The sequence below is a fragment of the Furipterus horrens genome, unplaced genomic scaffold, assembly GCF_987537825.1.
Source record: "Furipterus horrens unplaced genomic scaffold, mFurHor1.1.pri manual_scaffold_4, whole genome shotgun sequence".
Classification (NCBI taxonomy): domain Eukaryota; kingdom Metazoa; phylum Chordata; class Mammalia; order Chiroptera; family Furipteridae; genus Furipterus; species Furipterus horrens.
The window spans coordinates 187,781,061-187,795,404 of record NW_028327174.1 but is presented as its reverse complement, the minus strand read 5'-3'; the positions used below and the strand labels follow the sequence as shown (position 1 = coordinate 187,795,404).

At 48.0% G+C, this 14,344-nt stretch overlaps 1 protein-coding gene across 1 annotated transcript; it reads left to right on the top strand.

Moving 5' to 3' along the window:
• The first annotated feature begins 79 nt into the window (after nucleotides 1–79).
• Nucleotides 80–14,121, top strand: AMBP (alpha-1-microglobulin/bikunin precursor). The gene is made up of 10 exons (XM_090274608.1): nucleotides 80–253; nucleotides 1,533–1,675; nucleotides 3,174–3,250; nucleotides 4,067–4,183; nucleotides 4,632–4,733; nucleotides 5,522–5,568; nucleotides 11,302–11,383; nucleotides 12,436–12,603; nucleotides 12,927–13,100; nucleotides 13,963–14,121. Exons 1-10 carry the CDS (start codon nucleotides 140–142, stop codon nucleotides 13,992–13,994), a joined length of 1,056 nt encoding a protein of 351 aa, XP_090130734.1. The 5' UTR covers nucleotides 80–139; the 3' UTR covers nucleotides 13,995–14,121.
• Nucleotides 14,122–14,344: the final 223 nt, after the last annotated feature.

The following is a 14,344-nucleotide window of genomic DNA, read 5'->3' as shown; positions in this document are numbered from 1 at the left end:
TCCGAGCAGGGCAAACACCAAAGTCACCTACAACTCACTGACCCCTCCCCAGCTTCAGTTTGCAGCTGTCTCAGGCAGAGAGCTCCTCTGTCCCCAGACTGAGCCTGCGAGGGACCACCTAGGTAGAGGAGCCAGAGCCATGCAGGGTCTCGGGGCTCTGCTGCTACTGACCGCCTGCCTGGCGGTGACTGCCAACCCTGTGCCCACACTGCCGGATGACATCCAAGTGCAGGAGAACTTCAACCTCGCTAGGGTAAGGCTGGCCTCTCGGCGGGTGAGGGCAGTGTCTGAGCAGCTGGGCCTTGCCGTGGGGCCAGTCTTGCTTGCCTCAGGGTCTCATTCTCCCCATCTGGAACTCCATGGGGGGCGATCCCTAAAGGCTTTTGCTGCTCTGACCTTCTGGGACTTGTTGAAGTGACAACTCAATGCACCTGCCATCCTGTGGGACTCTTGTCTGACATCCTGAGTCAAATGCCCTCATATTCAAACCTGTCCTCTCAGGTTCCAAGGGGAACCCATGCTTTGATTAGAACTCACCACGCAGGAGGCTTTGTGCTGACTGCTGACTCCCGCGGCCACCCTACCCCCACCCCCACAACGCCTAGCTTTTCAGGACTCTTCCTGCCCACTCCCCCCAGTTCTCACCCTTCAACCACTCACCTCATTCCCCAGCATCTCTGTTAGCCCGTCCTGGGTTCTTGGCCTTCACAGGCCTGGTGGCCCAGGGTGGGCACATGGGGTTCCGGGGAGACGAGAAGCAGGCTGGAGATCGGGGCTGGTGGGAATATGGGTGCTGTGTGTGGGGAGTCCCAGGACTTCCTTCCAGGCCCAGCTTGGCCCGAATTACTGGGTGACCTGGAACAGAAACTTGTCCACCCAGGGCTCAGTCTGCACATTGGTATGGGGGGCTCTCAGCCCCTTGCCGTGGTGTCCTGTAGATTTTACTTACTTTCAGAGACAAGGAGGAGCCATGGATGGAGGGGTGGTGAGGAGCGGGGCCTGGAGGTGGTCGGCAGTGGTGGAGGGGCTCGGGCTCACTGGACTTCTGCAGGGAACTGGGGGCTGTCTCAACCCTCTGATGTGCAGTCAGGAGAAAGAGGGGTGAGGCTTGTCCTGGATCAACTCAAGGAAAGGAGATACTTTCTAACGGGGCCATGGGCTGCTTGCGAGGTGGTGAGCACCCTGTCCCCAACTCCAGTTCTTGGGGACCACTAGTTGGTGATGACTTTAGGGCACAAGGATTTGGACCCCATTCAAGTGCCCGACAGAAACCTCAGATCACAACATAATAAGGCTTCTGCCAGGCAGGTGGGACCCCACCTAAACACCTCCTTTCTAAGCTTGCCATGGTGCCTGAAGCTCCGTTCTGAGGGCTCCATCCTTCCTTGAAGCTGTGTGGCCTACAATTATCTGTAAGATGTTATCACTTACAAGGAGCAGTCATTCAGAGGAGGGAGGGGAGCAGACACCTGCCAAGTCTCCTTCGAGGTCTGAGGCAAATCCAGACCCTCAGCGCTGTGGTTGCCTCCTAGTTCTATGGGAAATGGTTCCACATGGCTATAGGCTCCACGTGCCCGTGGCTGGCGAGGTTCAAGGACAGGATGGCCGTGAGCACACTGCTGCTGAGAGCGGGAGCGACGGAGAACCAGATCAGCACGACCAGCACTCGTTGGCGGTGAGCTTGGGGGGTGGGGGAGGAGGGGCAAGAGGGCCCAGGGCCCACCAGCAGCCCACCTGGCTTCAGTCACCTCCGAGTCCTGCAGAGTTACAGATCTCGCCTTCCAGCCGGGCCCTGGGCTCGGAGCTGGAGAGCCCTCCGCTGTCTGCTGCCGAGTCAGGCTCCTTTCTAATCCTCCCGGCTGCGCCTCAGCGACAGTGCCTCCAACACTATGCCTGCTTTTCAATCTGCTCTTGCTCCTGGCCCGTCCCTTAGCTCAGTAAGGGCACTTTAGTCTGCCAGGGACCCAATCTGGGAACCCAAACCAGAGAGGAGTACCCTTAATTCTTCTTTCTGCTGCCATGGACCATTCAACCCATCACCAAGCCTCGTCTGTTCTCTTCTGAAATGCCTCCAATTTGTTCACTTCTCCCCCGTTTCCCCGTCACCAACCTCAGTCCTAGCCACTTCCCTTCCTTTCCTGGTTGTCTACAACAGCCTCTCTTCATTTCTCCCCACCTCTAATCTCAAACCTTCCATTCAAGTCGTTCTTTCCATATCACCTCCCTATTGCCCTCAGGAATAAAACCCAATTGACCTGGCCTTCCAGGCTCCTCCCAGCATGCACCATTCCCGGTCCCACTCGCTCCCTGTGCTCTGTGACCCAGCCATATGGTCCTTCCTTCAGTTTCTGGAATCCTTCATCCTCTTGTACCCCTTGGTCTTTGTGCCATGTGTTCCTTCTACTGGGGACACCTTTTCCCTCTTCCCTGGGCTAACTCCTACGGATCCTTCAGGACCTAGGTTTTGTGTCCCTTCCTCCTGGAAGCAGGAAGTCCTCCTTGACCCCCCAGGTCCAGGTTACATGCCTTCTTTTGTGCTCTCAGGGCGCCTCTTGCCTGCTCACCTGTCCCACTCAATCTTAAGCTGCTTATGGGGACAGGGTCTGTCTCGCCCTCCTCCATATCCCCAGCATGTAGCACAGTGCCTGGCACATAGACGCTGCTCAATAAATAATAACCATCATAACAGTAAGAGCTAAGATGTACATGGTGCTTACTCTGAGCTCTTTACATGTGATCCTTCCAGGTAAAAACTGGTGAGGTAAAAACTATCTATCATTACCCTCATTTCACAGATAAGGGGTCTGGGGCCAGAGAGATGCAGTAATACATGAATGCATTAACCCGTCACTCTGACTTCCCAGTGCATCAGGATAATGTACAGATTTGGTCAAGGAAGCTGATTTTTAGTACTGGATTTGCCGAGAGATGCCGAGAGATGGCATGGATTAGTCCCATTAGTCCCCATGGATCTGTCCCCTCATATGTAAAATGGGTGTTTCCCTGGGCTGGTGTCAGGGTTAAACAAGATATTTGAAAATATTACTTTCCAAATTAAAAAAAGAAAAGACATTTGGGAAGGACCTGGGAGGAGAAGGTGGGTGGGTGGGGGGCGGTCAGAACCATGGCCTACACCAGAATTACCTTTTGTAAAAAATTTTGTTCATTTCCAGGAGAGGTGTCTGTGAGGAGATCTCTGGGATTTACGAGAAAACGGACACGGATGGAAGGTTCCTCTACCACAAAGCCAGTGAGTGAGCTGAGTCAAAGGAGACACCCACCGTCCTCTTCTTTGCTCGGTTCTTACATGTCTGAAGTTCTCTTTCCTGTGTCTCAGCTTTCTCTCCTCCTGTAACCTTTCCACCTGTTTTTCTGGGGCATCATCTAGCCTTCCTCCAAATTCCTCCCCCTCCCTCTTTCTCTCTCTCTCTCTCGTACATGCACATCCAGAATTAGAGGGACGGTGTGAGTGAGGATAAGAGCAAGATTTCATCAGTCTTCGTGTCAGGCATCTGCAATCAACTGATAAAAATTTGTGACGCATCTACCATGTGCATGGTGCTAAGTGATAGAGGAACTTGGATTGAATTTATTCATTTATCCAGCAAATGTTTATTGAATCAAATAATTGTGTTAGGGGTTGAATCCTACGAATATCTGGGTAGATGGATGGGTAAATGAGTGAGAGAATAAATAAATGTTTGGTAAATGAATATACGTATGTGTGGATGGCAGATAAGTGAGTGAATCATCTATTAGATAAATTGGTGATTTAATGGATGGAGGAAAAAAGAAAGGAAGGAGGGAAAGAAGGATGGAGGGAGGGAGGGAGGGAGGAAAATGGATACATTCGTGGATTGATATAGGGAGAAGACGGATGGAATGATGGTGGGTGAATGAATGATGACTCTACGGTGGAGATGGGTGAAGAGATAAACGAGTAAATGGAAGGGATGGGTAGACAGGATGGCTGACTAGAGGACGTGTGGGTGACTAGGTGAAGGATCGCAGGCCAGAGGAGCCTTCTGACCCTGGAGCCCTTTGTCTTCCTGCATCTCCCATGCAGAATGGAACATCACCATAGAGTCCTATGTGGTCCACACCAACTATGACGAGTATGCCATTATTCTGACCAAGAAAGTCAGCCACCACCATGGACCCACTATTACCGCCAAGCTCTATGGTAAAGGCCTGGGACTAGAGAAGCTCACTGGAGCTGGGGATGGGAGGAGACCTGTGATTTAGGGAAAGTGGAGTGGGGAGGAACAGGGAGTTTTGCCTTTTCCTTCTGATAAAACTTCAGTTATAGGAAAGGTGGGAACACTTACTCTCTCTGGAAGAGGTAGAGGTCAATCTCCCATTTTAGGCAGAATCCTCTTCTTTTGATATCTAGAATTCCAAAGCCTTCAGGCCCTTAAAGGAACCCAGGATTCAGGAGGCATGGGTGGGGGCTTGGGAGGGACATGCCTTCCTTTTCTGGAGCTGATCTTTGCATAAATGCATTGAAGTGATCGAACTGGGCCAATAGTTCCTAACCTCCCCTAAACGAAAATCACTGGGCACAATAACCTCAGGTCCTGGTAGCCCTGGGCTCGACGGTACTAGGTGTCTTCTCTGCTTTCCACTCGCAGGGCGGCAGCCGCAGCTTCGGGAAAACCTGCTGGAGGAGTTCAGGCTGGTTGCCCTGGGCGTGGGCATCCCCGAGGACTCCATCTTCACCATGGCCAACAGAGGTGAACAGCGCCCCCACCCCCTCACGCTTCTGTCTCCTCCTCAACTTTCGTGGCCCCCAGAGAACATCTTCCTCGCCCCCGGGTCTTTCCTATAACCCCCTGAGATAGGCTGGGCTTCAGTCTCCCTTTCTTCTTTACTGAGAAGACAGCTGGGGCCCTGGATTTACTCCAAGTCACACAGCGTGTACCTGGCAGAGCCTGGGCTAGAACCAATTCAGTGTTCACTCTACTGCCACATGTCTAAGTGAGGGTATACCCAGAATCCATAGGAACCTCTAAGGAGGTCCTAGAGTGTCAGGGTGAAAGGCATGACCTCCTGAGTTAGAGCACCTGGGTTCACATTGAGCTGTGTGGCTGGCTTCTGGCTGATTGATCTTCCAGAGCCTCATTTTCCTCACCTGTAAAATGGGGATAATGGTGTCTCTCTTATAAGTTGCTGTGAGAAGAGAAAGCCATTAAATGCAATAGTGCTGTGCATGGTGTCTTGTAAGTGCTCAAGAAATGTTAGCCTCTGCTGTTCTGTGATGGTGCTGATGAAATGCTGGGGGTGGGGGTGGAAACGATACCGACGGTGAGGACCACTCCGCCTGTAGCTTTTCTGATGAATGACCTTCCGCAAGCACGTGGGCGGAGCCACTCGTGAAGAGGCTAGTGCACAAGGCCGTTCTCAGTGCGATGCCCAGCTGGCATATGGGCAGCAATATGAAAGAAGCAAAGTCCTCTCTGCTCTAGGGTGCTCCCCAGGCGGGGTCCTCTTCCTTACCTGTGTGCCCTGTCCTCTGACCTAGGAGAGTGCGTCCCCGGCGAGCAGGAACCAGAGCCCACTTCGCCCCCAGTGAGTACCTCTTTCCCCTACTCCATCCGCTCCCAGCCCCCTTGGTTTTTGCTGCCCTTGCTTAGGCCCTGCTGTGAGGCAGGGGGTCGTTGAGAGGGGTTGAAGGAAGGCAGTCCCCCCTGGGCTCAACCTCAGTTCTGCCATTTAGGCTAGTAGCTGCCCCTTCACTTTTCTCGCATACGAAATGAGGTAATTAGTCTTTCCAAGAGCTAGAACTCAATGCCATGTTAGAAAAGGTGCCTAAAAGCAGTAAAATATTTAATAATGAAATAACAATACTCAATAAATGAAAATAAAAGTAATCGATCTTTCTATTAAAACAAACGAACAGCAAACCTGAGAGCAAGCAGCTTCTCAAGATATAGGGCGGGACTGCCGCACTGCCTTTTCAGTTTCCGAGCTTCCTTACTCTTTACTTTCCTGCCTTTTGCCATATTGATTAAGCTTTGTTCATTCCTTTTTCCTCTGATTATTTGAAAATTATATATCTTATTCTGCTGATGTGTGTATAAATCTATATATGTGTGTATAAATATAACGTTTATTTGGAAATGTATTCTTGAACATTGAAAATATACAAGAAAAGAAAAAAAAGATAATGTCCTTAATCTTGCATAGAATTAAGTTAACATACTATTTGTTTGCTTCTACGTTTTTAAGAAAAGTTACCATTGATTTCATAAAACTAACATATACTCATTACAGAGAATTAAGACAATGCAGAAAAGTATTAACGAAACTGACATGTTTAAAAAATTTCACCGCCCCAAAACTACCAGAATTCACATCATTCCAGGAATCTTGACATGCATATGGGCAGACAGATGGCAGGAAGATTGGCTAGACAGATACACAGATTCAGATATACTGTTACTAAATGGGATTATATTACAGAGGCGACTTCTAATTTTTAAAAGCTTTGATTGTAGTTTTATTTACATTAAAAAAAAAAATGAAGTGGACTTCTTGAACTTCAAGTAGCTATTTCTTCACCACAAAAGATTTCTTCCTTAAAGAAGGATCTAAGTAGAGTCAAGGTTATGAAAAAACATTTAGGAGGTAGGCATCACTGGACATGCTTTTAGAGGATATCTGTTGTCGCTATGATTTGAAAGACAAATGTTAGCACTCTCAAACTTTGTCCCGTCTCCTGTCCCCTTTTTCTTTATGCTGTCCAGATTACTGCGGTCACCGTAATTCCCAGTTGTGTAGTAGTAGTTCTGTATTTTAATGGATTCTACACTCACCCTTAGTGAATATAACCACAGCTTCTCCATTCCTGAGCTACTTATTTCTATTCATCTCGTCATTAGTGCCATTTCTTTACCTAGCGGTGTTTTCGAGGAGGGTTCACGAGTGTTTTAATCCCTGAATTCTTTCCTGTTTGAGATTGTCTCCTCATGTCCTTCATACTTGAATGACACCGGGTGTCATATTCTTGGGTTTGTTTTCTTTTCCTCAGAAAAAGCTTCATTTGCCTTGCTCCATTGTTCTCAGGCATTGATGATCATCGTGGGAAGCCAGAGGCCAACCTGACATTTCTTCTCTCTGTAAAAACTTTGTTTCTTCTGCCCAGGTGCCTGGACAAAGTCAGCAACAAGAACATGTCTTTGTGACGAGAGTTTCGCATTAGAATCTCCTGGAATACGACATGCTTAGATTAGATTGCTTTGCATTTCGGGAACTCTCTTGCATGGGATTCCTTATCTATCCCTTTTGTTGGGTTTTGCTACCTTGGGAGCACTTGTTCTTCATCCTGGAGCATCTCTGTCTCCAGCATCTAGTAGTTCCTCTCATTTCTTTCATCTGTATTCACTGGGATTATCACCGATCTTTCTTCTAAGACAGTCATCCCACTTAGCAGCACCCATTCCGTTCCTTACTATGTCTAATTTATTCACTTGCCCCGAATTTATGTTGTTTGGGCTCTCAATTTATTTATCTGGTCCTGGTTCTCTCTTTTCAGCTCATTCTGTTATTTACCATTTCATCTTTGAGTCTTGTTTTAATAAATGCATGTTCTTAGTAAGTCATTCTACAGCTTGAGGTCGTTAAGGAGTTTCTTTCTGCTCCTTGTGTTCTCTTCTAAGATGGTGTCACCTGTGGAAGGGAAGGGACAAAGGGAGGATTGGGCAGAGGGCCAAGCAGAACTGCAACGCAGTTACAGTGGCTCAGCCAACCCAATAGGGAGCTCTGGAACTGGGAGGGTTCTTAACTGGGGTTCCATGACCGTGCTGAGGGGCGGGCCTTACTCTCTCCATGATGAACAGTCTGGGAAGGGAACATGACCTTGAGTGAGAGGGCTTCCTCCAGCTGTCTCCACTCCTGAGGGGAGGTCTAGGTAGTTCATGACACCTGGCTCTTTCTCTAGTTCAGGCTGTTTATTCATGAACTTCTGAAGTGGGTCTGGGTTATTTCTGTATCATTTCTTTTTATCTTGCTCTTGTTGAGTCAGTTTTAGCCAGACTTTCTGTTTGTTCTAATTTGATGGGGTGTGAGGTTTTATTTACTCCTTGGTTCTTTTCCCACTAAATTTGACCCCAGTCCCCTCCCCTTCAAAATTAATGCAAGGTCTGGGTTTTTGTGTTCCATCCACTTTTCTGAAGTCCAAGTTGTTTGCAATACCCTCGTGGGCTTTCTCTTTTGAAGGACTGCTGAGTATCCGAGGTGGGCTTCATTCCCCCTGGCTGGGGCTGTCAGTGATGTTCATCTGTCTCATGGTGACACTCCCTGGAGCATTAGACTGCATGGCCCCAGAACCTTCACTTAGAGGGAGTCAGCCTCTAGTCTCCTTTCTTCTTTTCTTTCACTAGTCATTTTCAGTGCTCCTTTGACAGAAGAGGAAAATGATAGGGTTCCCCTCAATTCTCTTCTCTCAGGATTTGGGACTATTAGGGAGAGTTATCAGGGGTTTGATGACTTGCCAGAGCCTGGAGCTGGAGGGCAGAAGGACTAGGAGCTGACCCTTGTTGACCCTCCTGTTCAGCCTCAGAATATCTGAATTATTTCCTTGATCAACAATTTTAGTTTTGGCTTTAAATTATGCCCCTTTCCTTGTCTGAGTGATGTTAATGAACATTTGGGGGCTGGTATTTTTTAATTCATTTTTTTGCTAATTGTCAGGTATTAGGGCAATTTTGAGGAACATTTCAATCTGCCATCTCAATCCAGATCACAGCAGAATCTGTACTTCCTCATCAATGTCAAGAATGAAACACTAACTAATGACTGCCCTTGCAAAGGAGAGACTTGTAGCACACTTCCATTACTTTCTTCCAGGCGTTTTACATCCCTGTTTTTGTAGATATTATCTGAGATTGATGTTTATATTTTCTATCTTTTGTTTATAGAATTACTTTTAACATTCACAGTAAGTTGTACGACCATTTTAACAACAATTTAACCTATATATTTTATTGGCTTTATAATTTACCATAATTTCTTTGCTATCACATCCTCTATTTTCCCTTCTCAATTGGTGGGAATATTTCCACAAGTAATTTTTCCCAGAAAGATACATGAGTGGGAAACTACTCAATCCTTGTATGTCTGGGAATGTCTTCTGTGTTTATGTCACATGGTCACCTTCTTGGATGAGTGAAGAATCCCTGGGTTACAACCTTTTCCCTTTAGAATCTTAGATATCACTCTGCAGCTTCAGTCATTAAATGTCATCTTTTCCAAGGGCCATTGGGCTCTTTCTCTCTCGTCTCTAGGAAATGTCTGGGTGGGGCTCTTCATTAATTTTGCCTCATTCCCTTTGAGCTCCAATAATTGGACAACTCAAGTCTTCCTTCAAATGAGAGAAGTTTTCTTCTATTATTTCTATATTGATTGCTTCTCCTTCCAGAATTCCTATTATGTGAATTTATTTCTGATAATCGCTAAACTGTAGTTTATTATTTTTGCCGTGTAGTTAAATTCAACAAAACCTTTTCCATCTCTAATAACCTTCTACATCTCTTGTATTATTCATTCCATAACTGCTGGCTCCTGTTATAGTGATGCAATGTCATCTTGAATTTCACTGATGGTGTAAGTTTTTTCCTTTTTCTTACTGTCATCCAGTGTTTGGTGGAGATATTTCTCCAACTCAATCTGACTCTTTTGAGCAGCTGCATTATTTAATTTGTTCCATGATTTTTCTCTTTTCCTTCATTCTCACCAAGGCAGGCTTATATGCAGCCAGCTTCAGATGGGTCTGGTAGACAGTGGAGTCCCTGATCACAGCTTCCACTTGCATCTTAAAAGGGGAAGGAAACAGCTGAAGGTTACTATAGTTTTACATTTGCACATTCCATGTCTCGCTGGTGGGCAGGAAGACTGCCTTGTGGCCTGAATTTTCCTATTTATCCCTTCTTACATTGCCATGGAATCGTGCCTCAGGGGCCTCTATACTCAGGAGACCCCTTGACCTGTTCTATAGACCCCCCCACACACCACCACAGCTGGGAGTGTTAGGTTCAGTCTCAGGTCCTTTCTCCTCACCCTCAAGAGAGCTTTTCCTTTGCAAGGAGCATCCAATGTCAGCAGCATTTCCTGCAAACCAGTCGTACCCATACTCTGTTGTGTATAAATGCCTTCAAGCTTCTTGCACGGGAGTGCTGTTGTTCCCTGGTTTCCAACTCTGGGGCAGATTTCTTTTCCATTATTATATTCTTTTGGCATGCCAACTGGAGGTTGGACGTGAGGCACTTTTATACCTCGAGGTTCTGATTTTTCATTTCAGACCAGACATCTGTCTTGTGATCCCCATTCTGGAATTCAGGTTGATGCTTGCAGGAAAACAGGCCATTAACCAGTCTAGTAGCCCTGCTTCTGTCTACACCCTGATTCCCAAAACAAATGGTTTATGTATTCAGGGGTATAGGTGAGCAATAGTGCTAAGGTTCTTAAGGGCATTGAATTTAATCAAAAGTTTTTCAACATCTACTGAGATTCTCAAAGTTTACTTCCTTTAATCTATTAGCATACTGAATTATATTAATACAGTCCCTGATGTTGAACCACTTTTACATCCCTAAAATTGAACTTACTTGGTCATAATGCATTTTTTTTTTAATTTTTAAAAAGCTTATTGAATTTATTGGGGTGACATTGGTTAATAAAATTATATGTTTCAGGTGTACAGTTCTATAATATATCATCTGTATATTGTATATTGTATATTGTATATTGTGCCCTGGCTGGTTTAGCTCAGTGGATTGAGCGTCGGCCTGCGAGCTGAGTGTCGCTGGTTCGATCTTCCAGTCAGGGTACATCAGAGAAGGAAAACTCTGACTCCAAAAAACCTCCGCTGCCTTGCGGCATACCTCTTCAGGGGAAAGGCTAAGGGAGTAAACCCCGACAGAAAATCCGGAGCCGGAGTCCCTAAGGCGGTTTGACGTTGTAGTCAACACCGGCAACTCCTGCGGCGCACCTGAAGCCAAGCTGTATTGACTCCGTCTTTCCCTTGGATCCTTCAGCTGCGAAGAGAGGGGGGGTCTGCTGCATGGGCAACAGCAGACCCTCCATATCACCCTGCCCAGGCTCTGTAGCTTCAGCGTCATCGCAAGATGTCGATTCAACACGGGAGGAGACAGATACTACCATGTCACTCCCGAGTCGGACTGCACAGCCATTCTCGGCGGTGCAGATAGACTCTTAAGAAGCTACACCATCGTCTCTCGAGACGGACGGCTGCCGACGAGTGCTAAGGTTCTTGCAATAGCTTCTTTTCTTTCTTCCCCACAGAGAGCCCGGCGGGCTGTGCTGCCCCAGGAAGAGGAAGGATCGGGGGCTGGGCAACTCGTAACTGATTTCAAGAAGAAAGAAGGTAATGATCACTCACTTTTCACCCCCTTTTGCCATACTCCAGAGAGGAAGGACCCATGATTGGCTCACCCTGCCTGCCCTCATGACTGTGAAATCTCTTACTTTTCGGCTAGAGTCAAGGACTAGGCCTAGAAAAGGAGAATCAAGTACTCTGCCCTGTGCCATGGGTTGTGAAGGAAGAAAAGATAAGGCATGGTCTCAGTTCCATGATAAGAAGCCATTTCTCACGCTGTCTGCCTCACTGTGTAGCCACCTAGCTTTAGTTTCCTCATCTATACAATGGGATAACAACCTGCTGGGCTGACCACCAGAGACAGCTCTTGTGAGGATGCTTTGTGTAGTTGACAGCGCTTATGAACAACTCACTCTCCAACTCACTCCACAAACACTGAACTCTGTTCCACCCCAGACCCTGCGCTGGGCACTAGAGTCACAGAGACAAACCACGCACGTCTTTTTGGAACTTCTGCTCAAGTGGTGGAGGCAGTCAGGGATGAAAGTGATGGACCCCAAAGGGAGGGTCAGCTAACAGGCTGGAGTGGCTCAGAGGATGGAGAGGTGAGGAGACCAAGGGCTTCATGGATGAAGGGGAATTTATGCTGTGTCCAGGCATCCAGGTAGGGTTTTACGGAGCAATGCATTCCAGGGGCAGGATCAAGGAGAGCCAAGGCATGGGGGTGGGACCTCAGTCAAGAGGTCAGGCTCCCGTGGCATCAGTGCTGGTGACTGTGACAGCTACTATGATTACAGAGTCTTTGGGCAAACACCACCAACACAGAGGATAGTGGCTCTGTGGATCACTGGTAACTCCCCCTGTGATGGAGTGGAATGAGTATTGATTTTAGAGTCCAAAAGACATTTTGAACGTCAGCTCTGTGTGACCCTGGGCAAGTCACTTTATCACTGAGTCAGTTTCCTCATCTATAAAATTAGTTGGTAATCCTTCCTCTTAGTGCAGAGATAAAAAACTAAATGAGATTATGCATGTTAAGTGTCCAGCCTGGTGACAGGTACACAATAAGCACTAAGTGCTGCTGTTCTGCCCCTCCCCAGATTCCTGCCAATTAGGCTATGCAGTAGGTCCTTGCCTGGGGCTGATCAACAGGTATTTCTATAATGGCTCCTCCATGGCCTGCGAGATTTTCCAATATGGCGGCTGCCTGGGCAACGGCAACAACTTTGTCTCTGAGAAGGAGTGTCTGCAGACCTGCCGAACTGTGGGTGAGTTCGGGCCCTTTGCCTCTATGCATGCTGCCTCTCATCACTCTGTCCTCCCAACAAACCGCCTGCCAACCGAACAGGGAGCTAAGAGAGGATGTTCCAGTGGTGGAATTCCAGGGCAAGTTTCCTGAAGTTAGAGGAATTGCCATTCTGATATGGGTGACACTAGGCAAGTTATTTCTTCTCATGGGCTCCAGTTTTGCACTATAGAAAAGAGGGATGAGGAGATCTAGGTGAGCAGGGTGCCCTGGTTTAGGTCCTTTGCCTCAGATTAGCCAACTGTGAGGATTACTAATGCCGTGTGCCTGTCTCCCACCCCACAGCGGCCTGCAATCTCCCCATAGTCCATGGCCCCTGCAGAGCCTCCATCCAGCTCTGGGCGTTTGATGCCATCCAGGGAAAGTGTGTCCGCTTTACCTATGGGGGCTGCCAAGGCAACGGCAACAAGTTCTACTCGGAGAAGGAGTGCAAGGAGTACTGTGGCATCCCTGGCGATGGTAGGAGGCCCTGTGGGGTGTCAGGCTGGGCCAAGGGACTGTTGGGGTCCAGGCGGGAGAGCCCTGGTAGGTAGGGGCTGCAAGAGCCAAGTTCTGGACTCTGAACCAGGTAACCCCTTCCCCACTCACTCTCCGGGCCTCAGCTTCCATCTTTAAAACAGGGCCAAGCCCTAGGCCTTACCCCAGCTGGGAGAGGGTACCCGAGGTATCAGGTGCAGGCAGAAAGTGTGCAGGGCAGTCTGAGGAGCCCAGCAGAACTGGGCTGATTCTGGTGCTGCCACAATCAGGCTGGCCACACCGGGCAAGTGCCAGCTTTAGCCTCAGTTTTCTCTTCTGTAAAATGGGACAAAGTGCTTAGCAATTAGTGCTAACGGCGGCTGTTGCTGAAAATGATAGCGGTGCCATGAGAACAGGCAGGTACACCTCATTTTATGGTGCTTCATAGATATCGAATTTTTTACAAATGGAGGGCAAGACCCTCCACCAGCAAAAAGCTTACAACTCACTTTATTGTGACAGTTGCTTTATTACAGTGGCCTGGAACGCAACCTGCAATATCTCCAAGGTGTGCCTGTAATAGCATTGCAGGGAATAGCAGCCATTTAAGATTACTGTGCCTTATTTCCCCACTGGGAAACGGCGTCTAAAGTAAATCAGAAGAGCAAAGAATCAGATCAGTCTGTGGCATGCATTTGGAGGTACCGAGTCATTCAGCGAGCGGAAGTTTCTGGCCTCAGGCTCGGGCCCTCTCTCAGCCTGAGCTGCCTTTCCTCCTCCGTGGGGTATCCGCTCCCCAGACCTTCCCCTCCCACGGACCCTCAGGTGAGCCCCACACCTACTCCCTGAGCCTCTGTGTCCACAGGAGACGAGGAGCTGCTGCGTTTCTCCAACTGACTGGTCAGTCTGAGGCCAGAGGACGGCAGGGAAGCTGCAGGCCCGTGTGTGTCCCAGAGCCCCGCACTGGGCAAGCTGGGCCAAGAGACCTGGGTTTAAATAAAAACCAAATCATAGATTCCTGAAACTCCATGTCCCGACTGTTCACTGTCATCGTGAGTGTAATGAGACGTGGGCAGGACAGGGAGACAAAGCTGGGGCGGAGCCTTCCTCATGAAAAATGTCCATGTTGGAAATGTAATAGAACTATCTTCCATATGTGGAATTAGCTATGCAAGTTATGAAACATAAGTCCCAGTTTTATTTACTTCACAATAGTATAAAAGATTTTTTTTTCCCCCATAAAGCTA